Below are 6,000 nucleotides of genomic sequence, written 5' to 3' on the forward strand. Positions count from 1 at the left end.
TAAATAGGTACCACTTCGGTGGGAAGGTAACAGCGTTCCGTGCGCCTTGGTGTTTAGTCATGCCGGCCACGTGACCACGGAAACGTCTTCGGACAGCGCTGGCTCTTCGGCTTTGAAACGGAGATGAGCTCCGCAACCCTAGAGTCGGATTCGACTGGCTTTCGAGCAAGGGAACCTTTACCTTTACCTTTCACACATTTTTGCCTTAGCTCAGGAAGGATGTGGCTCCAGAGCAAACTCATTTACGCGGCAGCCAAACTGCTCGCTCACAACTGTCATGCCGGCAGCTCACAAAGTAGAATTTTTGCTCACAAGACTCCACAGCTTAGAGGGAGCGTTGGTTGGGACCCTCCAGTGGTTCACAAAACCCCACATGCAGAATCATGAGCCCCTATAGAGCTGTCTCCTTTTTTTGGTTAACTTTGGGTGGGACTGATCGCATATGGAACAAGAGCGCCATGCAGAGGTATGCAGTTAGAGAACGCCGAGCTTACCTGGTATCCTAAGTATCAGGCGTGGTAATCGGGTCGGCAATAACTCTGACTCCTTCCTTCTTTCTCCTCTCTCTGAATACCAGTTTGGTGTAGTGGTTAGGAGCGCGGACTCTAATCTGGGAGAACCGGGTTTGATTCTCCACTCCTCCACGTGCAGCTGCTGGCGTGACCTTGGGTCAGTCACAAGTTCTCTCAGAGCTGTCCTCTCACGGGCAGTTTCTGTCAAGAGCTCTCTCAGCCCCACCTCCCTCCCAGGGTGTCTGTTGTGGGGAGGGGAAGGGAAAGGGATTGTAAACCGCTCTGAGACTCTTTTGGGTAGTGAAGGGCGGGGTATAAATTCAGACTCTTCTTCTTTTTGCAGCTAATCCCCTGACTAAGATGCCTAATATTTAGGGTACCGAGTACCGTACAATATCTGACCACACTGCTTTTTTCTGTTTTGGGGGAGACAGCAGAGGGGGGAGACAGCTCCAATCCACTACTGGCCAGTGGGGGATGCCCCACCCCCAAACAGCCCCTCCCACATCGATGTTGTCAGTGTGACGACGTTGCGCAGAAGTGACATCATGCCAGGCACATCATGTGGCGACGCTCTAGCAATCTGGCCAAAAACTCTATGGCAACCATAGAGTTTTGACCAAAAAACTAGCACATCGCCGGTGTGATGACATCACTCCCGTGTGACATCATCGTGCAGCAATGTCGCCCTCCCCTCCCCACTCCCGGAACGCTCCCTCCCACCTCCTACCAGTCGGGTTAAGTGGACCTGGCAACCCCAGCTTAACTTTTCTAGTAGGGTTGCCAACCTCCAGGTGGGACCAGGAGACCTCCCCCTATTACAATTTATTTCCAGACAATCAACATCAGTTCCAATGGACAACATGGCGTCTTCGGAGGGTGGACTCTGTGGCATTGTAACCTGCTGAGGTCCCCTCCCCTCCCCTCCCCAAACCCCGCCTTCCCCAGGCTCCATCCCCAAAATTCCCAGGTTCTTCCCAACCCAGAGCTGGCAACCCAAATTTCTAAGCCTCAAAGATGCTCTGTCATGAGAGCTGACCTTGTGGCTCAAAAATTGTTTGGAAGCCAAAACGACGCTTGCTCTTGCTTCAGAAAAAAAATGACCTTTTTTTTTTTTACATAAGACAGAGAGCCTGAAAATGATGCCAAACAGACTGCTCTGACTTTGCCATGCTCGTTCCTTACCCCTGCTGTTTTTGTTTTGTTTAAATGTTTTATTTTAAAAATCTTCAAAAGGACACACTGCTTTGACCTCTATGGTCAAGAACACTAACATTTAGGCAGAAAAACTCTCTTAAAGGAGCCCAGTTTCTTGAGATAGAGTTAGAAGGGATCCTAGAGGTCACCTACTCCAACCCCCTTGCTCAGTTCGGGAATTAAACTACAGCACCCCACACTGCTTAAAGGAGTGCATGCTTTTAAAAAAATGTATTAAAATGATTGGAAAAGGCATTTACAGGAGAAATTCTTGTGGGGCTATATCTTTAAGAAAGGGTGCAGAGCCCCCCAAAGCCCCATAGCTACGGGCTTGGTAACGCCATCCCTCATTTTAAAAAAATCACTGCCCTATTTTTTTCCCTTTTGCGGGGATAATTTTGGGCAGACCACAATGTGAGCAAACTGTTTCTCTTTCACAGAGGCCTGTACAACATCCCTGCGTGAGCTCAAGCGTTCTATAGACCGCGTGACCACATCACATCACAATTTTTTTTTAAAAGGACACTCTTCTGAAAGGTTTATTAGCACACCCTGCATTGGAAGCCAGCGCAGGACTGCCGAGCACAGAGTAAATGAATGCAGAGGACGTCGACAATGGGGAACCGGCGGTGGGGAGAGACGAGATGTAAAAACGGGAGGCCTTCTCTGAGACCACGGACAAAAAGGTGGCTATTTTCGTCCGAGCAAAACTGCACACTGCACCGTATCAACACGCAGGTACAGACCTTCAGGGGATGGGCTGACCCCAAACCTTTACAGGAAAAAAGATATCGCGACCTACACAGTTAAGACTAGATTCGCAGGCAAGGATTTCTGTATGGGATTATGGAGTCGATACAGAGGGGGGGGGGGTTTAAATGCATTTTTCCAACGAGGAAAAACAGACGCGCAAGCTTCTAAAAGCCACCTCTGGCGCAGAATTTATTTCTGTCAAAAATATGAGGGAAGGGCACCAAGTCGGAATACTTTGGCAGGTCCTTGGCGGGTGGGGGGAAGGGCAGGGACAGAACGGAGAAATGAAGGTTCTGTTTCAATTCCCCATCTATCCTGCTCCATCTCGAAGGCTTTGGGAGGTTCTTCCCTTTGAAGCCACACCCTTCCCATTAAGAAGAGCCCTGCTGGATCAGACCAGTGAGGGTCCATCTAGTCCAGCCTCCTGTCTCACACAGTGGCCAGCCAGTTCCTCTGGAGGGCCAACAACAGGGCATAGAGGCTGAAGCCTTCCCCTGATAAGAACACCAGAAGAGCCCTGCTGGATCAGACCAGTGATCCATCTAGTCCAGCATCCAGTCACACACAGTGGCCAGCCGGTTCCTCCATAGGGCCAACAACAAGGAATAGAGGCTGAGGCCTTCATAAGAACGTCAGAAGAGCCCTGCTGGATCAATCCAGTGACCCATCTATGTAGTCCAGCATTCAGTCTCACACAGGGGCCAGCCAGTTCCTTCGTAGGGCCAACAACAAGGCATAGAGGCTGAGGTCTTCATAAGAACATCAGAAGAGCCCTGCTGGATCAGACCAGTGGGGGTCCATCTAGTCCCACCTCCTGTCTCACACAGTGGCCAACCAGTTCCTCTGGAGGGCCAACAACAGGGCAGAGAGGCCAAGGACTTCCCCTGATGTTGCCTCCTGCCACTGGGATTCAAACTGAGGGACAGCAAAAGTAAAAAGATATGAGTGGGCAGTGGGGGAGACAGAATTCTGGCTCCGGAATACTTAAGTCCCCCCCCCCATAAGTATGCAAGCACACACCTTTCTGGTTTGGGAGCCTCTGAGCAGTTTTCAAAAATTTCTGCTACCATCATGAGAGCTTGAGACTTGCTTTTAAAAGCAAATACAGAAACATAAACGTATTTGCAGGAAGCAGTGAAAAAAACAACTCAACGTGGGTCTTAATCAGGGTTGCTGAGCAACGGCTGGCACTGGCAGGAGATGGGAGGGTGGGGACTCGGGGGTTGCTGGCGATTTGCAGAGCGTGACATCACTTTTGAGGGAAACCAGAAGCGACATCACGTTGTTCTAGTTGTTGCTGGAAACGGTACGGTACTTTCCGGTGATTCCTAGAGTGCCGTGAAGTCACTTCCTGTTTCTCCCAGAAGTGACATCATGCCACATGTGACTCTGGTGACTCTTTTTTACCTCCAGCCACCTGAAGGAGGAGCAGCAGGAAGTGAAGGTTACCAGGTGTAGCAGAAGGAACGTAGAAACAACAGAGAGATCACGGGAAGGATGCAAACAATGATGAAAACAGCCGTGATGTTGTATTACCGTGTTTCCCCAAAAATAAGACACTGTCTTACATTTATTTTTTCTCAAGAAGACACACTAGGGCTTATACCACAAATGCATAGAAATCCTGCTAGGGCTTATTTTTTGGGTAGGTCTTATTTTCGGGGAAACAGGGTATGAAAATACATTCAGACTGCTGTTTCGCAGTGAGTAGTATTTCTTCAACAAGTAATAAAGATGTACGCATACACCCAACAGAATTTGCATTCACGACCGTTTCACAGGACAGCTTTTTCTAAGTGTGCTGCGTGGGTAACATTAGTTTACACGTCAACACTCAACATTCTTCCCGCGTCAATGAAACAGATTATTTCTGTGCTCATAGCAGAAGCGCTGGCAGCCCTGGTTCCCACCGAGCGATTAAACACACCTCAACCCCTTGCGAGGGGCAGACGCTCTGTGGATCGAGCGGCAAACGTTTTTCGCCCGTGCCCTTACCTTCTGCCACAAGGATTCCCTAGATGCCAGCGAAGAGCAGGCCGCTACAAACCAGCAGTTCCCCACTTGACCCTGGTGCAAATCGTGGGAGCTGATGCCGTCCACGAAGAGGTGAGGATCGTCGCAGATCTCCTGTAGGGAAGAGGAGAGGAGATCAGAAGAGGCGTGCAAGTTTCATTGCGCTGGAAACACTAGAGTGGAGAAACAGAATGCGGACAAAGCAGGAATACTTTCACCAACGGTCCCATTATTTTATTCACTTCATTTGTACCCCGCCTTTCCCCCCAATGGGGACACAAGGCAGCTTACACCGTTCTCCTGTCCTCCATTTTATCCTCACAACAACCCCGTGAGGTGGCTCAGGCTGAGAGAATGTGACTGGCCAAAGGTTACCCAGTGAATTTCCATGGCATGAGTAGGGATTTGAACCTGGGTCTCCAAGATACTACGAACATAAGAAGAGGAGGAGGAGGAGGAGGAGATTGGATTGATACCCCGCCCTTCACTACCCAAAGGTGTTTCAGAGCGGCTTACAAACTCCTTTCCCTCCCCCTCCCCACAACAGACACCCTGTGAGGTAAAAGAAGAAGAAGAAGAGATTGGATTGATACCCCGCCCTTCACTACCCAAAGGAGTCTTAGAGCGGCTTACAAACTCCTTTCCCTTCCCCTCCCCACCACAGACACCCTTGTGAGGTAAAAGAAGAAGAAGAAGAGATTGGATTTATACCCCGCCCTTCACTACCCGAAGGAGTCTCAGAGCGGCTTACAAACTCCTTTCCCTTCCCCTCCCCACAACAGACACCCTCTGTGTGAGGTAGGTGGGGCTGAGAGAGCTCTTTCGAGAACTGTCCTTTCAAGGACAGCTCTTGTCAGAACTATGCCTTGCCCAAGGTCATCCAGCAGCTGCAAGTGGAGGAGTGGGGAATCAAACCCGGTTCTCCCAGATTAGAGTCTGCGCTCCTAACCACTACACCAAGAGAAGCCAGTGTTGGATCAGGCCAGTGGCCCATCCAGTCCAACACTCTGTCACACAGTGGCCAAAAATACCAGGTGCCATCAGGAGGTCCACCACCAACACTCTTAACCACTACCAAATGGATTAATACATACATACATATATATACCAAAAGAAAATAAAATGGAAAAATATCAGTCTCACAGTCTGAGTTTACACTGCTAGGTAAACTGAAGGAGGACGAGGAGGAGATTGGATTTATACCCCGCCCTTCACTTGGCGTCTCAGAGCGGCTTACAAACTCCTTTCCCTTCCCCCTCCCCACAACAGTCACCCTGTGAGGTGGGTGGGGCTGAGAGAACTCTGACACAAACTGCTCTTTTTCAAGGACAGCTGTGCCAGAGCTTGTGACTGACCCAAGGTCACATCAGCAGGTGCAAGTGGAGGAGTGGGGGAATCAAACCCGGTTCTCCCAGATTAGAGTCCGCACACTTAACGACGACACCAAACTGGCTCTCCCAAGAGGCTGGAAACTCAGCAGAGTTTTCAGCTAAGCATTAGGAAGAGCTTCCTCACAGTCAGAGCG

The 6,000-nt window shown here is 49.9% G+C and overlaps 1 protein-coding gene across 1 annotated transcript in view; it reads right to left on the minus strand.

The window, feature by feature from the left end:
• Window positions 1-6,000, minus strand: part of CAPN5 (calpain 5) — a 155,872-nt gene that overhangs the window by 68,976 nt on the left and 80,896 nt on the right. Inside the window, exon 3 of the mRNA XM_015410535.1 lies at window positions 4,458-4,589. Within this exon, the coding sequence (XP_015266021.1) occupies window positions 4,458-4,589 (132 nt within the window). The remainder of the gene's footprint in view (window positions 1-4,457; window positions 4,590-6,000) is intronic.

Source organism: Gekko japonicus, unplaced genomic scaffold (genome assembly GCF_001447785.1).
Source record: "Gekko japonicus isolate JY-2015 unplaced genomic scaffold, Gekko_japonicus_V1.1 scaffold2891, whole genome shotgun sequence".
Lineage (NCBI taxonomy): Eukaryota > Metazoa > Chordata > Lepidosauria > Squamata > Gekkonidae > Gekko > Gekko japonicus.